The 22,009-nt window shown below is 38.8% G+C and overlaps 1 protein-coding gene across 2 annotated transcripts; it reads left to right on the top strand.

The window, feature by feature from the left end:
• Positions 1-224: 224 nt before the first annotated feature.
• Positions 225-21,789, top strand: LOC311089927 (uncharacterized protein). 2 transcript variants are annotated; one of them, XM_084124960.1, is made up of 6 exons: positions 225-302; positions 379-517; positions 594-660; positions 14,725-14,800; positions 14,888-15,043; positions 21,039-21,789. In XM_084124960.1, the coding sequence occupies exons 4-6, from the start codon at positions 14,753-14,755 to the stop codon at positions 21,246-21,248; spliced, it is 414 nt and encodes a 137-aa protein (XP_083981086.1). In that variant the 5' UTR covers positions 225-302; positions 379-517; positions 594-660; positions 14,725-14,752; the 3' UTR covers positions 21,249-21,789. The 2 variants fall into 2 exon arrangements, 1 of the variants encoding a protein (XP_083981086.1); XR_014607797.1 differs by lacking the exons at positions 225-302; positions 379-517; positions 14,725-14,800; positions 14,888-15,043; positions 21,039-21,789 and adding an exon at positions 734-865 and having other exon boundaries at positions 533-660.
• The last annotated feature ends 220 nt before the right edge of the window (positions 21,790-22,009 follow it).

Here is a 22,009-nt window from a genome sequence, read left to right as displayed (position 1 = left end):
GAGTTTATAGCAAATGGAACCTGTCTAGTTCCTGGTGTAACAGTTAGTGAAGTGCTGCTGTTGGGTAGCACCTCGTTTGCATGTGTTGACTCCGCCCTAGAGGCCTGCAGGTAATCAGCGTCTCATTCATACGGGTATATCAAGGTGGCTGTTTTGACCACCGGACATTGCGTTGATGTGTGACTGTTTCGCTGGCGCGTCATTTCTCTGCGTTCATCCTGGCTGGAGTTGCCGTGCGGTTTGTGGATAAGCACATGTGGTGCTGAGTGTTTGCAGTCGTTGTGTTTTCATTCTGGCTGGAGGTGAGTGTGACGGCAGCTGGTTATTATTGCTCGAATCTACCGGACGCTAAACGGTTAACAACGTAACTCTTGTCAGGTGCTGTGCGGCTTGTGGAGAAGCGCGTGTTCAAGCCGAGTGTTTACAGTGGTTGGTGAACGCGCGCCGTTTGCCGCATACAAACGCACGTCATACTACTACAATAATCATCGCTGGTTTATTGCTGTTTGGCTTTCTGGTAAGTGTTTTTGTGGCTCTTGTGGTCGTATTTATTTTGAGTAATCTTTAGTCATGGGGTTATCTGTGTATTTCAGCTCGCCTTGGTATTATTTGGTTCTCACTCTGTTGCTGCCGGACGAATGACGCGATCGCCGCATGTTGGTATGTGTGATCACTGTATTATAATGATGAGCCAGTGCAGTGTATATTTTAGTTCACATCCGGGCTTTTGCAGGTGAATGAATCTGCTGTTATAAAAGTACGTGAAGACTGCTGCTCGGATTGGGACTTTCATTGCTGCTGTTTTGTTCCCAATATCTTTTACTTTTGTTTATTGTTTTATTTCAATAATCTGCTGGCCAGTAGTGGCTCTCATGTGAGCACGCCCAGCATTTAATATATTTTTGAGTTAGTTTGCTTTATTATTGGGATAATTTAACTTCATTTATTAGGGCCCAAGCCCTGAAAGGGCGAAGGCCCTATTGTTTTCGGTAGGATTATTATTATTAGGGCCCAAGCCCTGAAAGGGCGAAGGCCCTATTGTTTTCGGTAGGATTATTATTATTATTATTATTATTATTATTATTATTATTATTTTGTCAACCTTTCGGCCACTTTTGGGGCCCTTAACATGCTCGAAAACTCTTGAAATTTTGCACACAGGTCAGAACCCGCGGCCATCAGGGCCGGACTGAAGCTGGTACCCGGGCGTGGCAGGGGGGCTCGACAGCGCCCCCTGGAACGGGATCCGAACACTTGTCCATAAATCAGACACGCTTGCATGTAATAATATGAAACTCGGTACACATATAGAACTCATCGGGCCGAACAACTTTCGTGCTCTAAGTTTTACGCCAGCCCAACAGGAAGTCGGCTATTTAGGGTTGTTTGGAAACGCATGCTGTGGAATTTAATGTACTCCTCCTAGGGAATTCATCGATTCGCCTCCAAACTCGGTGTGCATGAAGTCAAGACATTGAGGATGCTAAATTGCGGACGGATTTTTGATATCTCGAACGGTTTGGCCGTGGCGAGGAAACGAATTTATGGCGAAAAAATGAAACAGGAAGTGTGTTATAACTTCTGCATACATTAACTGATCTTGATGAAACTTCAGCAGTGTGTTCGTTGTAAGAGGCCGATCGCACAGATGTGACTATTGTGAGTCAAAGTTATAGCGCCACCAACAGGCAGCAGGAAGTACATCACTATTAAAATGCTTTGAAATCACTGTCTTATTTTTACCAGATTTGCTTCAAACTTTATGTGTACAATGTAGACACACGGCAGATGTAAACCTGTGAAAGGATTATTGATATCTTAGATACTGTTGCCGTGGCAACGCATCAAACTTTAATATTCTTTTTTTATGCTTTTGAGACTCTTAACATACTTGAAATTGCATGAAACTCGACAGACACATCACATTTATTATCCAGTAGACATGTGCAAAGTTTCAGAAACGGGCGTGGTGAGGGGCTCAGTAGCGCCACCTTTAGTCATAAGTGGGGGTGTTAGTTTTATCAACAGCAACAAAACTTGGTATGTGTATTGTTCTCATCAAGACGGACAACTTTCTAATTTACATGAACCATCTCTGACCAACAGGAAGAGAGATATTTTGGTTTGAATGTGGATTTTCTGAAGAATTTTCTCTCACTCTCTGTGTCTGTGTGTGTGTGAGGGGAGGGGGGGATTTGACTATTGCTTTTATATTGTTAATCAAGGTTTCAGGGGCTTTTGGGGTCCTTAACGTGCTCAAAAACTCTTGAAACTTTGCACACAGGTCAGAACCCACGGCCATCAGGGCCGGGCTGAAGCTGGGACCCGGGCGTGGCTGGGGGGCTCAACAGCGCCCCCTTGAACGGGGTTCTAAAACTTGATCCATATATCAAACACGCTCGCATGAATTAATATGAAACTCGGTACACATATAGATCTCATCGGGCCGAACAACTTTACCCCGGTCAAGTTTTACGCCAGCCCAACAGGAAGTCGGCTATTATGGGTTGTTTGGAAAACGCTTGCTGTGGAATGTGAAATACTCCTCCTAGAAAATTCACCGTGCCCCCTTCAAACTCGGTGTGGATGTAGTCAAGACATTGAGGATGCTAAATTGCGGACGGATTTTTGATATCTCGAACGGTTTGGCTGTGGCGAGGAATCGAATTTATGGCGAGAAAAGAGAAACACGGAAGTGGAATAACTTCTGCATACATTAACTGATCTTGATGAAACTTCAGCAGTGTGTTCGTGGTAAGAGGCCGATCAGATGGATGTAGCTATTGTGAGTCAAAGTTATAGCGCCACCAACTGGCAGCAGGAAGTGTGTCACTTTCAACATGCTTTTGACAAAAGTGGGGGGGTTAGTTTTAACTACAGTAAAGAAAAAATAGTTTGTATATTGTTCTCATCAAGCCGGACAACTTTCTAATTTACATTCAATAGCTCTGGCCATCAGGAAGTCAGATATTTTGGTCTGAATGTGGATTTTTTTGCAAAATCAGCCTCTGAATTTTTAGCCACTCCTCTTAAACTATTTATTTTATTCGTACCAAACTTTTTCAACATGATGAAACTACATTAAATATGCTAAATTGTGAATGGATAATAAATATCTCAAACGGTTTTGCTATGGCGAGGGATTAAATAATGTCCAAAAAGGAAACACTAAAAATCTTCTAAAAATGTAATTATATACCATTTATTTCTATATAAAAGTATACAAATATCACAACTAAACCCATTTTATTCTGTTTTTGCAATTCAAGAAGAATGAAAAAGTTAAAACAGGCTATTTAGTGCTATTTGGTTCAACAAAAAAGCAAACATAGGGCTATACTGCCCTCTTGTGTCCAAAAGGACATCAAAATAGTATATAAAACTTTTTACCAGGTAGGCCAATATTGTATTTAAATATACATGTATTAGGTATGTGTCTGAGGATATTTTCCCACCGGTTAATCGACGTGTGACACGAGTGGGTGCTTTTAAATCGCTAATATAATAGTGCAAGAAAAATAATGATAATGTTGCACACACAAATCACACACATGTGGGAAAGAATGATGCTTTTAAACAACACTAAACCGCCATTAGGTGTCGCCAGGCATCCATCTTAATAAGCGAGTCATTGATTCATTCGTTCAAACGATTCGTTCGAATGAGTCGATCATGATTAAGACAGATGTTTATGGATTGATCATTCAATCTTTGAGTCAACCGATTCGTTAAAAATGCTGAATCGTTCAGTTATGAGAAAACACGTGATGCGTGATGGTTCTGCCGTGATCTTTGTTTAACTATTTTCGCTGCTGAAACAGAACAAAAACAGTCAACATTGCATCTAAAATGTAAGTGACTTAATTGTAACTGTTTATTAACCTGTTGTATGAAATCTAGGGGTGGGAGAAAAAATTTATTCTTAGATGCATCGCGATGCGGACGTGGACGATTCTGAATCGATTCACAAATGTCAAAAAATCGATTCTCTAAAAAAATATTTTTCTAATAACGTAATATTGACGGAAGGCAAAAGGCGGAACTCTAAGCGGACGTGCGTGCAGTCTGTGGCGCGCACATAACAGAGAAGTTTCTTCTGCTCACCAAGGCTGCATTTATTTGATTAAAAATACAAACAAAAACAGTAATATTGTAAAATATTATTCCAATTTAAAACAGCTGCTTTCTATTTTAATATATTTTAAACTGTTATTTATTCCTGTGATCAAAGCTGAGTTTTCAGCATCATTACTCCAGTCGTCACTGTCACATGATCCTTCAGAAATTATTCTAATATGATGATTGATACTCAAGAAACATTCATTATTATTTTAAATGTCGAAAACAGTTGTGTACAGTCTTTGATGAATAGAAAGTTCAAAAGAACAGCATTTATCTGAAATCTAAAGCTTTTGTAACGTTAAACACTACCGCTCAAAAGTTTTGGGTTAGTAATAATTAAAATTTTATTTTTTGGGGAAATAAATAAAATAAATCAGTACTTTTATTTATGAAGGATGAGTTAAACTGATCAACAGTTACAGTAAAGACATTTATAATGTTAAAAATATATATATTTGAAATATATGCTGTTCTTTTGAACTTTACATTCATCAAAGCATTTTGAAAAAAAAAAAAATCTGTACACAACTGTTTTCAACATTGAAAATAATAATGAATATTTATTGAGCATCAATCATCATATTAGTATGATTTCTGAAGGATCATGTGACACTGAAGAGTGGAGTAATGATGCTGAAAACTCAACTTTGATCACAGAAATGAATTACTATGTAAAATATTTAAAAATTGAAAACAGCTGTTTTAAATTGGAATAATATTTCACAATATTACTGTTTTTGTTTGTATTTTTAATCAATAAATGCAGCCTTGGTGAGCAGAAGAGACTTCTCCTAAAAACATTAAAAATCTTACTGACCCCAAACTTTTGAACAATAATATATATATATATATATATATATATATATATATATATATATATATATATATATATATATATATATATATATATATATATATATATATATATATATATATATATATATATATATATAGCTGCGAGCAGCGATGGAGGGCCAAAGCCGGCGGTACCGCCACCCCGGTGCCTTTAGGTAACTAAAGGCACCGGGGTTGCGGTGCCACCGGCTTGGGCCCGTAATCGCTGCTCGCAGCTATATTTATTATTATTATTATTATTATTATTATTATTATTATTATTATTTTGTCAAGGTTCCGGGCACTTTTGGGGCCCTTAACATGCTCGAAAACTCTTGAAACTTTGCACACGGGTCAGAACCCGCGGCCATCAGGGCCGGGCTGAAGCTGGTACCCGGGCGTGGCAGGGGGGCTCGACAGCGCCCCCTGGAACGGGATCCGAACACTTGTCCATAAATCAAACACACTTGCATGTAATAATATGAAACTCAGAACACATATAGATCTCATCGGGCCGAACAACTTTCGTGCTCTAAGTTTTACGCCAGCCCAACAGGAAGTCGGCTATTATGGGTTGTTTGGAAACGCATGCTGTGGAATTTAATGTACTCCTCCTAGGGAATTGATCCAATCGCCTGCAAACTCGGTCAGCATGAAGTCAAGACATTGAGGATGCTAAATTGCGGACGGATTTTTGATATCTCGAACGGTTTGGCCGTGGCGAGGAAACGAATTTATGGCGAATAATGAAAACAGGAAGTGTGTTATAACTCCTGCATACATTAACTGATCTTGATGAAACTTCAGCAGTGTGTTCGTGGTAAAAGGCCGATCACATGGATGTGACTATTGTGAGTCAAAATTATAGCGCCACCAACTGGCAGCAGGAAGTGTGTCACTTTCAAAATGCTTTGAAATCACCCTCTTATTTTTACCCGATTTGCTTCAAACTTTATGTGTATAATGTAAACACACGGCAGATGTAGACCTGTGAAAGGATTATAGATATCTTAGATACTGTTGCCGTGGCAACGCATCAAACTTTAATATTCTTTTTTGATGCTTTTGAGACTCTTAACATACTTGAAATTGGATGAAACTCGACAGACACATCACATTTATTAGCCCGTAGACATGTGCAAAGTTTCAGAAACGGGCGTGGTGAGGGGCTCAGTAGCGCCACCTTTAGTCATAAGTGGGGGGGTTAGTTTTATCAACAGCAACAAAACTTGGTATGTGTATTGTTCTCATCAAGACGGACAACTTTCTAATTGACATTAACTATCTCCGACCAACAGGAAGAGAGATATTTTGGTTTGAATGTGGATTTTCTAAAGAATTTTCTCTCCCTCTCTCTGTGTCTCTGTGTGTGTGAGGGGAGGGGGGATTTGACTATTGCTTTTATATTGTTAATCAAGGTTTCAGGGGCTTTTGGGGTCCTTAACGTGCTCAAAAACTCTTGAAACTTTGCACACAAGTCAGAACCCCCTGCCATCAGGGACGGGCAGAAGCTGGTACCCGGGCGTGGCTGGGGGGCTCAACAGCGCCCCCTTGAACAGGGTTCTAAAACTTGGTCCATATATCAAACACGCTTGCATGAATTAATATGAAACTCGGTACACATATAGATCTCATCGTGCCGAACAACTTTCCCCAGGTCAAGTTTTACGCCAGCCCAACAGGAAGTCGGCTATTATGGGTTGTTTGGAAAACGCTCGCTGTGGAATGCGAAGTACTCCTCCTAGAGAATTCATCCAATCCCCACCAAACTCGGTGTGCATGAAGTCAAGACATTGAGGATGCTAAATTGCGGACGGATTTTTGATATCTCGAACGGTTTGGCCGCGGCGAGGAAACGAATTTATGGCGAGAAAAGAGAAACACAAAGTGGTATAACTTCTGCATACATTAACTGATCTTGATGAAACTTCACCAGTGTGTTCGTGGTAAGAGGCCGATCAGATGGATGTAACTATTGTGAGTCAAAGTTATAGCGCCACCAACTGGCAGCAGGAAGTGTGTCACTTTCAACATGCTTTTGACAAAAGTGGGGGGGTTAGTTTTAACTACAGTAAAAAAAAAATAGTTTGTATATTGTTCTCATCAAGCCGGACAACTTTCTAATTTACATTCATTAGCTCCGGCCATGAGGAAGTCAGATATTTTGGTCTGAATGTGGATTTTTTTGCAAAATCAGCCTCTGAATTTTTAGCCACTCCTCTTAAAATATTTATTTTATTCCTACCAAACTTTTTCAACATGATGAAAATACATTAAAGATGCTAAATTGTGAACGGATATTGAATATCTCAAACGGTTTTGCTATGGCGAGGGATTAAATTAATGTCAAAAAGGAAGCAGGAAACATCTCATAACTTCTAAAAATGTAATTATGCACCATTTATTTTTATATAAAATTATACAAATATTAGAACTAAACCCATTTTATTCTGTTTTTGCAATTCAAGAAGTATGAAAAAGTTATGAACAGGCTATTTAGTGCTATTTGGTTCAACAAAAAAAGCAAACATAGGGCTATACTGCCCTCTTGTGTCCAAAAGGATATCAAAATAGTATATAAAACGTTTTACTAGGTAGGCCTATTGTATTTAAATATAAATTTATTAGGTATATGACTGTGAGGATATTTTCCCATTGGTTAATCGATGTGTGACACGAGCGGGTGCTTTTAAATCGCTAATATAAAAGTGAAAGTAAAGACGTCCGCACAGACATTGATAATGGTGCACACACGTTGGAAAGAATGATACTTTTAAACATAACACTAAACCGCCATTAGGTGTCGCCAGGCGATCGTCTTAATGAGCGAGTCATTAATTAATTCGTTCAAACGATTCGTTCGAATGACTGAGTCATTCATGATTGAGACAGATGTTTATGGATTGGTCATTGAATCTTTGAGTCAACCGATTCGTTCAAAATGCTGAATCATTCAGTAATGAGAAAACAAGTTGCTGTGAGATGCGCGATGGTTCTGCTGTGATCTTTAACTATTTTTGCTGCTGAAACAGAACAAAAACAGTCAATATTGCATCTAAAATGTAAGTGACTTAATTGTAACTGTTTATTAACCTGTTGTATGAAATCAATGTCACAGTTTCAATCGTGATTGTATTCAGGAAATAGTTGCCTACTCGTCAAGTGAGGTTGCTTAACTCTATCATATGTTATAAAATATATAAAAACTCCATATTTGTAATTTTTATAGTCAGTATGTTGTTAACTGGGTTGCTTTTTTGTGTGCTGCGCTCATTTGTTTACAATTCTCCTGGAGAAGCTGCATGAGCCTCAGCAGTGCAACCTTGTTACCATTGATCAGTAATACATTTATTATTAACTGCTGATTGCAACTTAAAATGAATGCAATGAAATTAGAATAATCTCTCGTTTTAGTGATTCCCAAGTTATTTTTTTGTTATTGACGTTCTAATCAGGATATACTCTGGTCGGGCAAGTAAAATTCTCTTTCAGGTAGGCCTATTGTATTTATATATAAATATATTAGGGATGTGACTGTGATAAAAAATTTCCCACCGGTTAATCGACGTGTGACACTGCTGGGGGCTTTTGAATCGCTAACTTAAAAACGAAAGTAAAATATGTTCGTCCGCACTGACATTGATTATGGTTGGGAGCAGAGCGAGCTTTTTCAATGAATTCCTATGGAAGTAGGAATGAATTCCCGTGCAGCCGTGAGCATTTTATTTCAATTTTAAAGTTAGCACCATAAAGTATATTTTTATGTCTCCACTGTTCAATCACGCCCACGACACACACACACACACACACACACACCAGCATTGCAATCTTGACATCGCAGCCTGTTCATTATAGCCCTAATAAAATATAATTATAAAATAGTCAACCTAACTTATCAAAATTACACTGCTTTGTTTAAATAGTCAGTAGTACAATTTGTACCATTTTTTTGTGAAGTGACAAGACAGAGAATATTACTTGTCTGATATATATATAATGTATATATCTTTTGTTATATATATACTGTATATATATATATATATATATATATATATATATATATATATATATATATATATATATATATATATATAAATATAGCTGCGAGCAGCGATGGAGGGCCCAAGCCGGCGGCACCGCCACCCCGGTGCCTTTAGGTAACTAAAGGCATCGGGGTTGCGGTGCCACCGGCTTGGGCCCGTAATCGCTGCTCGCAGCTATATTTTTGTTTGTTTTTGATTTCTTATGGGTTCTGTGATACATCTGATCGAGCTCTCGGTGCTCGACTGTTTATGACTGCAGCACATCATGTGCGCAGCCTCAGATTAGCCTTCCCTGTGTTATGGTTGTGTAAAAAGTCTCCGGCCATTAAAAGAGCACGAGTCGCCACAGTCCTGTCTTCGTGTGTATCATTCAGTAGCTTAATGTAGAGACCCACAGTCCGAACCAGGTCAGAGAATAAGACCACAACATGGTGTCAGAAGACGGAGTTACGGAGTAAACAAAGGGCTGTGTGCGGAAAAGGATTAGCATTCTGCTAACACCGAACAGCTAACAGCGCAAGGATGGAGCAGTTTAAGCCGCCGTCACAGCTGATACTCACCGGCAATATCGCTGAGAACTGGCGCAGATGGGAACAGCGCTTTCGCCTGTACATGACTGCTTCAGGTGCGTCTGAGAAAGAGGAGGAGGTTAAAGTAGCCATCCTGCTTCATACTATAGGTGAAGAAGCATTAGAAGTGTATAACACGCTCCATATTGTTCCATCTGATGACGACGATGAATCGATGGAAGATGTTCTCACGGCATTCAAAGAGTACTGTAGCCCACAGAAGAATGTTGTGTTTGAAAGACATCTGTTCTGGTCCCATGCAATGTCATCAGGAACTGCAGTGGACAGATTTATTACAGAACTGCGTCAGAAAAGTAAAGACTGTGAGTTTGGCCGAAGTGAAGATGATATGCTGAGGGATAAATTAGTGTTCAGCATTAATGATCCTCGTCTGAAAGAAAGACTGCTCCGTGAAAACGGTTTAACCCTTCAAAGAGCCATTGACATATGCAGATCAACAGAACTCGCCAAGACACAAATACAGGCAATGCAGATGACCCCTATCACGTGTGATACTCAAGTCGACGCTGTGGAAAAATCGAGGGGGCACAAGCGAACAAGCAGCAGGTTCAACAATACAAAAAAACAAACAACAATAAGCTGCCTGAAATGTGGGAGACAGCATGAGCCTCGTCAGTGCCCAGCTTATGGAGTGGTGTGTCACAAGTGTGGAAAAAATAATCACTTCTCCAAAGTATGTCGCACAGTGGGTATGAAACGTGACAACTTTAAGAGTAAGGCAGTAAACAACATAGAGAGTGAAGTGGACTCCTTGTATATCGGCATGATAAATAGTAATGATCAAAAGACAGCAAGCCACACAAATGACAGCAAATGGGTCGAAACAGCCAGCATTAGAGGCGTAGCAATAAAATTCAAACTTGATACAGGCGCAGATGCCAGTGTGCTGCCCATGTCCATTTTCAAACAACTGCCAGGCCCCATTCAACTACAACCCACAAAGACTGTGTTAATCGCTTTTGGTGGAGCCCGCCTGCCCTCATGTGGTGTTGCTTCCCTGCAGTGTAAAACCTCCAGACACAGTGCCACTGTAAAGTTCCATGTAACAACACAGGCAGAGAAAGCGATTCTGGGAGGTGAAGCGTGTGCAAGGTTGGAGCTGGTGAAGAGGGTTGAAGAACTCACAACAAAGCCCCCACAGCCTCCATCCACCAAAGAGGAGCTGATTAAAAGATATGCAGTGGTCTTCACAGGACTGGGTGAGTTTCCTGGAGTACATCACATACATGTTGACTCATCTGTTCCTCCTGTGATTCATGGGTGTAGAAACATACCTCTTTCGATCATGGATACACTGAAACACACGCTGCATGATCTGGAGAAGAGGGAGGTGATAAAGCCTGTCAAAGAGCCGACTGAATGGGTGAACAGTCTCGTTGCCACAAAGAAAAAGAATGGTTCACTAAGGGTGTGTTTGGATCCTTGTAACCTGAATGAAGCTGTCAGACGCCAGCATTTCTCCATCCCTACACCTGAAGATGTGCGCAGCAAACTTGCAGGTAAAACCATCTTCACCATCCTGGACGAAAAGGATGGATACTGGCAAATTAAGCTGGACGAGCCATCTTCAAAACTGTGCACCTTTAATACACCGTGGGGCAGATACCGTTTCCTCAGGCTTCCCTTCGGGATTAAGTCAGCCAGCGAGGTGTTCCAGCAGAAGAACTGTGAGACCTTTGGTGACATTCCAGGTGTGCATATTGTCGCTGATGACATAATAGCTGCAGCCTCAGAACATGAACATGACAAAATCCTTCATGAAGTGATGGAGAGAGCAATGGCAGCAAATGTGAAGTTTAACAAAGACAAAATTCAGTACAAGGTTGACACTGTGAAATATATGGGACACATAATCACCTCAGCAGGACAGAGGGCTGATGATGCCAAGATCAAGGCAATCATTGACATGCCGCCCCCTGAGGATAAACAAAGCCTCCAACGCCTGTTGGGCATGACCAAGTTCTTGGCGCAGTATGTCCCAAATGAGGCCTCACTGACAGCACCGCTCAGACAGCTGCTTAAGAAGGACACATTGTGGCAGTGGTGTCCACACCACACTGCAGCTTTAGAGGCCCTGAAAGCTGCTCTGACACAGGCACCGGTGTTGAGGTATTATGACCACAGGAAACCACTTACACTACAGGCAGACTCATCAAAGGACGGACTTGGAGCATGTCTGCTACAGGAAGGACAACCTCTCTGCTATGCCTCACGATCGCTCACGGATACCGAAAAGAGGTATGCACAAATAGAGAAGGAGCTGCTGGCCATAGTCTTTGCAGCCAAGAGATTCCACCAGTACGTCTTTGGCAGAGCAGTGACCGTGCAGTCAGATCACAAGCCTCTGGAGGCCATAGTAAGAAAACCGCTGAACAAAGCACCAGCACGACTACAGGGTATGTTGCTGCAACTGCAAAAATATGATCTGAACATAACTTACACTCCAGGCAAGAACATGTATATTGCAGACACTCTGTCACGAGCTACGATGAGCAGAGACGGTGACAACACGGACGAAAATCCCTGTGATGAGAAAGTTGTGTACGCCATGGAGGCCACAGACTCATTGAGCGAGGAGACGCTCAACCAGTTGAAAACAGCCACCTCTGCAGACAGGGTATTGCAAGCTGTGTGTGAGAAACATCTGAACGGCTGGCCTGCGAGGAGGCGCGGCCTGGATAAACGTCTTCACAGCTACTGGCCAATGCGACACAACATCAGCATCCAGAACGACATCATCATGGTAGGAGACAAAATTGTCATACCACAAGGCTTCAGGAGAGAAATCTTGGAGAAACTTCATCTGGCTCACCAGGGTGTCCAGCGCACAAAAGCAAAAGCAAGGAAAGTCCTCTATTGGCCAGGCATGTCGCGTGACATAGAGATGACAGTGGAGAAATGTAGGCAGTGCCAACAATTTCAGCCACAACAGCAGAAGGAGCCTCTCATCAACCATGAAGTCCCTGAGCTCCCGTGGATGAAAGTTGGAGCCGACATCTTCCAAATGAACGGTCAGTCTTACTTGTTATTAGTGGACTATTTGACCAAATATCCAGAAGTGCTGAATTTATCTGATTCAACAGCTCTCACAGTAATCCAGAAAATGAAGTCTGTTTTTGCTAGGCATGGAATTCCCAGAGAGCTGGTGAGTGATCACGTTCCTTTTGCCAGCTACGAGATGAAGTCATTCGCAGCCTCTTGGGATTTCAAGCTCACACACTCAAGCCCCGGTTATCCACAGTCCAACGGACTCGCGGAACGGACTATAAAGACAGTAAAACATGCTCTGAAGAAAGCAATGCATACCGGCACAGACCCACATCTGGTACTGTTGTCACTAAGGAACACACCAGTGACAGGGCTGAACATGACACCTGCACAGCTGTTGATGGGAAGGGCTCTGCGCAGCACACTTCCATGTTCCAGCGCTTCGCTAAAGCCATCCACTCCACCGGACATACAAAGACGGATTCAGGATCTGCAGACACGCCAGCGCCTATATCATGACCGTGATGCCAGGCCGTTGCCTGCCTTAGATCCGGGTACCACCGTACACATGCAGACACGACGTGGTTGGGAACCAGCCGTAGTGACAGGCCAGAGACTGGAGCCACGCTCGTATAACGTGCTAACTCCAGCAGGAAAGACTTTAAGGAGGAATAGGAGACATTTGAGGAAGATGCATCCAAGTCTGTTTAGAGACACTGACTCTGATGAAGATACAGATGTAACCCACTCTGAGACACATGAGTCTACTGCCCTGCTACCCCAAGATCCACCACCACAGGTCTTGTCTCCTTTGGGTGTGAACAGTTCACCAGAGTATATCACCAGAAGAGGCAGAGTAGTGAGACGTCCTGTCAGGTTCAGAGACTAGTTCGTGGTCTGTGACTGATTGCTTAGTCTGAAAAAAAAAAAAAAAAAAAAGGAATACAGACATGTGTTGGCAATCTATTGTATTATTGTGGTTAGAGTTAAAGTTAAACCTAAGAAACTTGTTTATCTGATGCGTTCTCATAAAGATTGTAAAGTGATTTGTTAATACTAGGTAAGTGCTAGTCTTCAAGGATATATATATATATATATATATAATTTAGTATTGGACACAGTAGTTTCATGTTAATGAAGTTGGTGTGATTAAGTGCATGTTACACATCACGTTCTCGAAAAAGGGGGATGTGATACATCTGATCGAGCTCTCGGTGCTCGACTGTTTATGACTGCAGCACATCATGTGCGCAGCCTCAGATTAGCCTTCCCTGTGTTATGGTTGTGTAAAAAGTCTCCGGCCATTAAAAGAGCACGAGTCGCCACAGTCCTGTCTTCGTGTGTATCATTCAGTAGCTTAATGTAGAGACCCACAGTCCGAACCAGGTCAGAGAATAAGACCACAACAGGTTCGCCCGGTATTCCTTTTGTGAATAATATTTGCATTACTTAATAATTGTGTGTGGGTGTGTGGGTGTGTGGTGATTGATCCCAATTGCCGCATATTTTAATATTTTACATTTGTCCAATAAAGAATATTTTTGTATTTTCTTATACCCACGTCTCCAATTCTTTGTGTAAGGGAAACACCGAACCTGTGTGTCCTCATTAGGATACTTCTCTGGTTTAGTGACCAGGGTGGCGTAGTCGACTCTTCTTTAAACCTCTTTCCGTAATAAACCTACTGTTCGCCACACTGGCTACAAGCTCAAATCTGTCATCCTGGACTACATGGCAGAAGAAATAATGAAGTACTCAGCTTACCCCGGTAATTCCCACCTGGAAAAAGCAGCTATAGCGTTAATCTTAACCCACCCCTGTTTGACAGAGCAAGGTTCCTCCTCGGGCCATTGGGGATGGAAAAACTCTCTTAAAATGAAAATGGCAAACTATCACACTAAGCTTGTTCAACTTGGATGTCCAGAGGTTCTTGTCAACTCCCAGAAAACAAAAAAACGTGGCAAAGGCAAGCCTGCTGCAAATATTAAAAAACCTAGGAGGGCAGAGGTCAATTATATTCCCTGCCACCCAAAGGGAATTACCAAGGAAAGTCTTGAAGAGGACAGGGTTTCAATGCTGAGTGACCTGACAAAGATAAATACAGAGGCAGTGATAAGGCAAAAACTGGAGCGCACATTCTCTTACAGAAGGGAAGAGGTGGTCCAAGAGCCAACCATGGCAGATTTCCAAAGTAGATGGCCAGCCTTGTTCCAGGTTAATGAAGTAAGTACCATACAGAGGTAAATAGGGTGTATTATTATTCTTCCTGTCTCTCTGTCTTGAACTGTATGTTTTTTTATGTCTTTACAGATAAATGCCGAATTCATCAGGATTACTACAGTCCCACTTCAGTCAACATTCTTTGCGCATCTCGACCAGCATTCTGACATGCTCATCAAAGTCTTCCGCAGTGCCAAAGGAGTTGTTCAAAGAAAGATAAACAACATTTTGGCTGTGTTGGATGAGGTATGTTATATTTAAGCTATGCTTAAACACATGTAAATATGTATATCCAATTTATACACATGAACAGCTATTTCATAACTTTTGTGTATTTGTTTCTAATATTAAATATTTGATCAAATATTAGATTTAACTGAATCATACTTTCAAACTCCTTTCATTCCAAAATTCCATTTTTATACCTGGATTCCACAATTCCTTTTGTTTTTGTTTGGGCAGTGGGTGGTAGGATGTACATCAGTGGTTTTCAAACTTTTTTTAAGAGCGACCCTCTTTTTAAAAAAAAAATATTTTTCTTAAAATCTCAGATTTCAAATTACGTCCATTTTCTTACGAAATTCAAAAACATAAATACCATTTTGGTGCTGTGGCGTGAGATTGCTCTGGCGCGGCTCAGCTCAAGAGAAGCAGTAGCGCATGATCTTCTCTTCCTCCTTAATACCAGTTACCGCGCAAAATAAACATGAATGAGCATCTGAAAGTGTCAAGTCAAGTTTATTTATATAGCGCTTTTCACAATACAGATTGTATCAAAGCAGCTTCACAGTATTAAATTAAAATAATACATCAATGCTTGTTTCTAGTGGAAAACGTCCACGTTTGGTAATGCTGATCAATAGTATTGTTGATTGAAGGAACCGAAAAACTCCATCAGGTGACCTAATGGAGAAAAAAAAAACCTTGGGAGAACCCAGGCTCAGTCGGGGGCCAGTTCTCCTCTAGCGTTTATGAACTAGAGGTCGGATTTAACTGTAAGATTAAAAGTATTATATGAATGCCTGGCTGAAGAGATGCGTCTTTAATCTAGTTTTAAACTGGGAGAGCGAGTCTGAGCAACGAACAGTATCAGGAAGACTATTCCAGAGTTTTGGAACTAAATGGAGCTAAATGTGAAAATGCTCTCCCTCCTTTGGTGGATCTTTGGTGAAAGTGTTTTAAAAGGTAGAGTACAACCGTTTCATGTGACATGGACTCACTCAGTGTTTCAACTGTGGAAAGATGTCAGTAAATCAGCTTGTAAACAATGTCATGTAACGTCACATTTACCTCAGAAAAAACATATCCAGTGACCATGAACTCATCAGTCAGCTAGAAAAATTAACTCTAGAGAGGAGCATTTTGCTAAATATATGCACCATATTACATATTCATTATAATTTTTAATAATCTTCAATTTTTAATGCATGTTTGAATAAATCTGGCAGGTTTTTATGACAGCCACCATTTAAATGCTTATATTTCATATAACTTTATTATTATAAAAACAAATAAAAGTGTAATTTAAGAGTTTGTATACAAATCAGTTAATTTTTACCTTCAATATTATAGTAGGCTAATGACTCATGACTCACTCATATGTGGTAATGAATGAATGAATGAATGAATGCTTTATTTCGAACATAAACATAAAACAAGTAACAAAAGAAAGTAAACTGAAAATAAAAAGACAACCAAACCAAACAATTAATGATAATAATATGAAACCAACATGTCCGAAAAGGAGTAGGATGAAGCATAAGCTTATTAAAACCTACCCCTTCTCCACTATTCCATAAACAATCAGTTTTCCCTAATAAACATATTTACATAATACCTATCTACAAAAAATAAAAAATTAATAAATTAAGAAAACATACATAAATTATTTACAAAAAAAAAAAAACACCCGATTGCTAAATCCCTTCCTCCTCCCTATACCTTGTGAAAACCATGTGTTTGTACTGCTTCTTAAACTGGGTCATGCTTGGACATCGCTTAAGCTCCACACCCAAACTGTTCCACAACCTCACTCCACAAACAGAAACCCAAAAACCTTTTATTGTTGTACGTGCCCGCTGATGTTTTAAATTAAACTCCCCTCTCAGGTTATAACCCCCCTCTCTGTTAAACTATTTTTGAATATTTCCAGGAAGTTTATTGTGTATTGCTTTGTACATGATTTGTGCTGTTTGAAAATGAACCAGGTCAATGAATTTTAATGTTTTTGATTTTAAGAAAAGTAAATTTGTGTGCTCTCTGTAACCAGTATTATGTATTATTCTTATGGCTCTTTTCTGCAATATGAATAGTGATTGTATTGAACATTTATAAGTATTGCCCCAAACCTCTGCACAATAATGTAAATATGGTAAAATCAATGAACAGTAGAGAATGTGGAGTGATTTATGGTCCAGAATGTGTCTTGCTTTACTAAGAACAGAAATACTCCTTGACAATTTGCTGTGAACATATTTTATATGTGACTTCCAGTTTATTTTATCATCAATTATTACCCCAAGAAACTTATTTTAATTTACTCTTTCAATGCCCACCCCATCTATTTGTATCTGTGTATTCTTATTACAATTACTGAATAATATGAATTTGGTTTTACTTAAGTTTACTGATAATTTGTTTCTATCAAACCACATTTTCATTTTGCACATTTCAGAAGTAATCCTCCCCAGTAGTTCATGAAAATCTCCCCCAGAACAGAAAATACTTGTGTCATCTGCAAATAATACTATTTTTAATGTTTTTGAAATGTTGCATATATCATTGATATAAAGTAAAAACAGTTTTGGACCTAATACTGACCCCTGGGGGACGCCACAAACAATGTCCAAGCGTGATGATGAATATTCACCCAACTTCACAAATTGTTTTCTGTTGCTTAAATAACTTCTCACCCAGTGCAATACTAACCCCCTGATCCCATACCGTTCCAGTTTATTGATTAATATTTCATGATTGATTGTGTCAAAAGCTTTTTTAAGATCTATGAATATTCCAACTGAATGCAGTCTTTGGTCTATTGCTTCTGTGATCACCTGAACTGATTCAGTTAGTGCCAGTGATGTTGAACTGTTTGCTCTAAATCCATATTGACTGTCAGAAAGTAATTTGTATTTGTTTATGAAATTTTCTATTCGGTTATTGAATAGTTTTTCTAGTATTTTTGAAAATTGTGAAAGTAAAGAAACAGGCCTGTAATTTGTGAAGTGGTGTCTATCCCCAGTTTTATACAACGGCACAACTTTTGCTATTTTCATTTTATTAGGAAATTTACCGGTTTGGAATATTAAGTTACAGATGTATGTAAGTGGTTTTGAAATCCCATCAATGACCTTTTTTACAACTTTCATATCAATTTCATTTAAATCGGTAGATGTTTTACCTTTACAGTTATTTACAATATGTATTATTTCTTTTTCTTCAACTGCTGTAAGAAACATTGAGCACGGATTTCTCACTATGAGATTATCCTCCCATTCCCCGGATGACAGTGAATCAGGAATTTTTTCTGCTAAGCTTGGTCCAACATTTACAAAAAAATTATTAAAACTGTTTACCACATCATCCATATTATCTTTTTTCATATCGTTATCAATAAAATATTGAGGGTAGCTCTTTTGTTTCAAACCATTTTTAATAATGCTGTTCAATATGTTCCATGTTCCGTTAAAATTGTTTTTGTTATATCTAATATTTTACTATAGTAATCTTTCCTACATACCCTTATAATATTGGTTAACTTATTCTTATATTTTTTGTATTTATTTTCTGCCTATTTAGTCCTTCGTTTTATGAATTCTCTATATAGTGTATTTTTCTTTTTACAGGCATTTTGTAATCCCTTCGTGAGCCATGGTTGATCTTTGTATTTTTGTTTTCTGTAGTACTGTTTTATCGGACAATTTTTATCATATAATGAAGTGAATATACTTAAAGTTTCATATGCACTATCAATATTACTTTCATTATATACCTTTTCCCAATTTAGTGCCAGTAGATTGTTCTTAAATGCAGTTATAGTTTCCGCTGTCCTTACTCGTCTGTATTTTAGTTTTTCTTCTGGCTGTTTTCTCTGGTTATTGCTATTATAAACAGTAAAAGTATGGGGCTCATAATATGACAAAACGATTTGAATTTGAATTGTGTAAATCTGAATTATTTGCAAGTGTAATCTAACAAAATTGAATTTTAGGTGGTAGTTTAAATAGTTCTGAATTTGATTTTTTTTAAACGAATATTGAACATTTGAAATTTAACAAATTGAAATGTTTTTATGGCTGAATTTTATAGACGTATTTTCAAACAGCTAGTTTTTTTGTTCTGAATTCGTATACTGCAAATATTCAGTTAAAAAAAATACAGATTCAAGTTTTCAAGATGAAGAAATTCGGAACTTCAAATTCAGTTTTCAAAAATTCAAGTTCAAAAATTCAAGTTCAAAAATTCAAGTTCAAAAATTCAAGTTCAAAAATTCAAGTTCAAAAATTCAGATCTTACAGAAAGTAGGTCACAGGTCATCCACAGGGAAGAGTAAAGGATCTCAGATAAGTCGAACAGAGCATTTTGGCTGCACTGCAGTAGTTTTCTGCCGCAAACGCGGTGGTGGTTCAAGATAATCCGTGTATCTTTCGTTCAGTCATTTTTTATTTAATATTAAGAGTAGAAAATAGTCCGGAAAATAGGCTATAGGTTATAGCAAATTCAGACCTACTGCTGGTCTACACAGAGAAAAAGCCCTTTCTAGGCTCTTCTGTTGTACCGAGCCATTCGTTAGTCTAGTTGTTTGATGAGAAAATTAAATGTAGCCTATAGTTGCAATACACGCGTTAAGTTTTGTAAGCTCCGTGCAACTGCTGCAGCAGACTATTATTTCTAGAATATTAGAAATCTAATACTCAAGCTGTTTTCTCATTTTTCTACTCTTAATATTAAATAAAAAACGACTGAACGAAAGATACACGGATTATCTTGAACCACCACCGCGTTTGCGGCAGAAAACTACTGCAGTGCAGCCAAAATGCTCTGTTCGACTTATCTGAGATCCTTTACTCTTCCCTGTGGATGACCTGTGACCTACTTTCTGTAAGATCTGAATTTTTGAACTTGAATTTTTGAACTTGAATTTTAGAAAACTGAATTTGAAGTTCCGAATTTCTTCATCTTGAAAACTTGAATCTGTATTTTTTTTTAACTGAATATTTGCAGTATACGAATTCAGAACAAAAAAACTAGCTGTTTGAAAATACATGTCTATAAAATTCAGCCATAAAAACATTTCAATTTGTTAAATTTCAAATGTTCAATATTCGTTAAAAAAAAATCAAATTCAGAACTATTTAAACTACCACCTAAAATTCAATTTTGTTAGATTACACTTGCAAATAATTCAGATTTACACAATTCAAATTCAAATCGTTTTGTCATATTATGAGCTCCATATAAAAACTGGTAGGTGGTCACTGATGTCGTTAATTAATAGTCCACTCACTGTATTATTGTCAATGTCATTAGTGAATATGTTATCGATTAAAGTAGCACAATGGGATGTGATTCTACTCGGTCTGGTAATTTTGGGGTATAAACTCATGCTGTACATTGTATTAATAAATTCATCAATCATTTTGTGCTTATTTGGATTAAGCAGGTCAATATTTAAATCACCACAGATAAATACAACTTTTTGATTAGTTTTTGAAAACATTTCCTCTATCCAGTTACTGGATACTAGGTAATAAATCGGATATGAATCGGATACGGCTACAACTGACTCCCATAGTTTACAGCATTAGTTAAGTTAAGAGATTTGTTTTTCTTGAGACAATTTGCCATGTATTGTACCTGATATCCAAAATAATCAATATTGAATCGAATCGAAATCGAATTGAATTGCAAGCTTGTGAATCGAAATCGAATCGAATTGTGAAATTTGTGTCAATACCAAGCCCTAGTGTGGTTATACCAGATATAGGGCTGCAAAGCGAATACAGAAGTGCCTTTCACCCTGTACTTGATGAACCACTGATACGATTTTGGAAACATTATTTTAAGGTAAAAAAAAAAAAGTTCCTTAGTGTTGCTTTAAATCTTGCCCCTGAAAAAAAAAAAAACTAATTCTGCCCCAGCCCTCAGTGTTTCTGTTTGTAATGCAAGTTTAGTGGGATGTTTTGTTGCTTTAAGCATAACACACACAATGTTTGTGTTTCTTGTGCTCTCCATCTTCAAGGACTGTGAGCAGGCAGAGAAAGAAAAAGAGGAGATGGTCCTTGGGATCTGTGTGGTCCATCCAGAGGATGCACAACAACTACCAAGAGTGTCAATTGTAATTGAGGGTACTCGGAGAAATTCAGACTGTGCTATGTGCTATCACTTTGCTTATGGCCATAATTTATGCTCTGGATTTGAAGTACCCATCCAACCTGCAGCATACTTTTGAAGACTTTCAAAAACTTTTTCTAAATCTGGATGGTCAAAGGCTGTCAGACAGAGTCCAAAAACTAAAGCTCAAAATGTTTGAGTAGATCGTTTTTTTTTTTACATGATGTGTTTTGTTTTGTTTTTACATTTTTGTGTGTTCAGTTTTGCATTACATTTTTTTTTTTTGTAAATGTGAACTAAGTGATTATCTGACAGAGTAGATTGATCAGTGTTTATTCTGCAGACCAGTTTTTATTTTGCAATAACATGGCTAACAGAGCTCTGCTTGCCACGGTTCATAAATCCTTGTGTTCATTTTGTTCATTTCTGTTGGTGTTTTGTAGGTGTTGGGTCTATGTGTGTGTGTGTGTGCTTGTTTATGACCTAGTGACGGGGTTTACATCGACCAGCATCCTTGTCTGTGTTTCCACATTGAGAGTCTCCTGTAGTGCGCCCTGAGAATCCACTTTGTGGTATCGTCTGTCGAGTTTCATCAGTCTCCTGCATCTTGTCTGACCTGAGTATTTTCTCTATCCAAATAAACTGTCTGTTGCTACTTGCACTTGGATCTTGGAACTCGTTATTGTGACAGAGCTAGCACTACTGTTTAATAGTGTCGTGTACAATTGTTTTTAGCCATTGTGCGGACTGATAAAATTCATGAAATGAATAAACAAAGGTTACTTGATTTGTTTGCTTTTTTGCTGTGCTTACTATAATGGCATATTTTTGAAGGTATGGTAATGTATGCAAAAATATGAAAGACATGCATGCAAGCAA

This window comes from Abramis brama, assembly GCF_963993115.1.
Source record: "Abramis brama genome assembly, chromosome: 9".
Lineage (NCBI taxonomy): Eukaryota > Metazoa > Chordata > Actinopteri > Cypriniformes > Leuciscidae > Abramis > Abramis brama.
This window is presented reverse-complemented; position numbering and strand designations above follow the sequence as displayed.